The following is a 996-nucleotide window of genomic DNA, read 5'->3' on the forward strand; positions in this document are numbered from 1 at the left end:
ATTTCTGCTTCTCGTGGTCACTGAAGATAACACACACACAAATGTGTCCTCAGTACATCTTCTTGTTTTATTTCCCTCCGCTGCAACTTCCTTTTCTCCTTCCTCAAGTCCAAAACCCCAGCCCCCAATACTCCAGCCACAGGACCAGTCATCGGTTATTATCTTTTGCTACTTCTACATGATTGTCCATAGTTCCCACTGTCTATCAAGTCTATCTTTGATGGAAAAAAGCCCCTCTCCTCCCAGCCCAGTGATGGCATCCCCTAGCACTGTTTCTTGTTGATCTTACAGAAAGGAACAGAGGCCTGATGTGATCCATGGCTGAGTTCTGGAGGCCCCAGAAGACAATCCCCGGCTGTCTTGATCTTCAGCCACCCTAGTTCCTAACATCAGATCACAGTCACACGGTTCTTGATGTACACATGGTAGGGGTCACTGCGCTTGTCCACTTTGCGGGAGCGGGTGTATCCCAGGATGAGACTGCCCACAGTGGCAGCAAATAGGAACATGACGAAGAGAATATACATGTAGGAGTTGTCATCGCGGCCGGGAAGGTTAGCCCGCCGCTCCTCAGTCAGGTTGTCTGGCCCTGGCCGGCAGAGCAAGTTGCTGTGAAGAGTGGCATTTAGAGCCTTCAGAACAGCGTGCAGACTGTGATACCAGGTCTCAGTCCCATTGGAGGTCTCCATAGCAACAGGGATTCAGGTGGGGAAGAACTGGAGGACACTCTGGTGGCAACAGAAAAAGGAAGGATGGTTTCCATTACCTGCAGCTTGACTGATCTCACTCCTTCAGACCCCAGCTAAAACCCCAACATCACAGCTTATTGTACTTGTTTACTTGTCTGTTTCGCCACTAGATGGCAAGCTCCATGAAGGCAGGGACTATGTTTTACTCACTGTTATATACAAGCCCTCATGACAGCACTCAATAGATGCTCAATAAGTACCTGTGGAATAAAGCCTTCCTTGGCCATTGCAACCCATCTGTCTTTTT

At 49.0% G+C, this 996-nt stretch overlaps 1 protein-coding gene across 1 annotated transcript; it reads right to left on the reverse strand.

Moving 5' to 3' along the window:
* Positions 1–44: 44 nt before the first annotated feature.
* Positions 45–883, reverse strand: LOC102239232 (potassium voltage-gated channel subfamily E member 3). The gene has a single exon (XM_005852888.2). The coding sequence runs from the start codon at positions 687–689 to the stop codon at positions 390–392; it is 300 nt and encodes a 99-aa protein (XP_005852950.1). The 5' UTR covers positions 690–883; the 3' UTR covers positions 45–389.
* Between the last annotated feature and the right edge of the window lie 113 nt (positions 884–996).

The sequence above is a fragment of the Myotis brandtii genome, unplaced genomic scaffold (genome assembly GCF_000412655.1).
Source record: "Myotis brandtii unplaced genomic scaffold, ASM41265v1 C42009596, whole genome shotgun sequence".
NCBI lineage: Eukaryota > Metazoa > Chordata > Mammalia > Chiroptera > Vespertilionidae > Myotis > Myotis brandtii.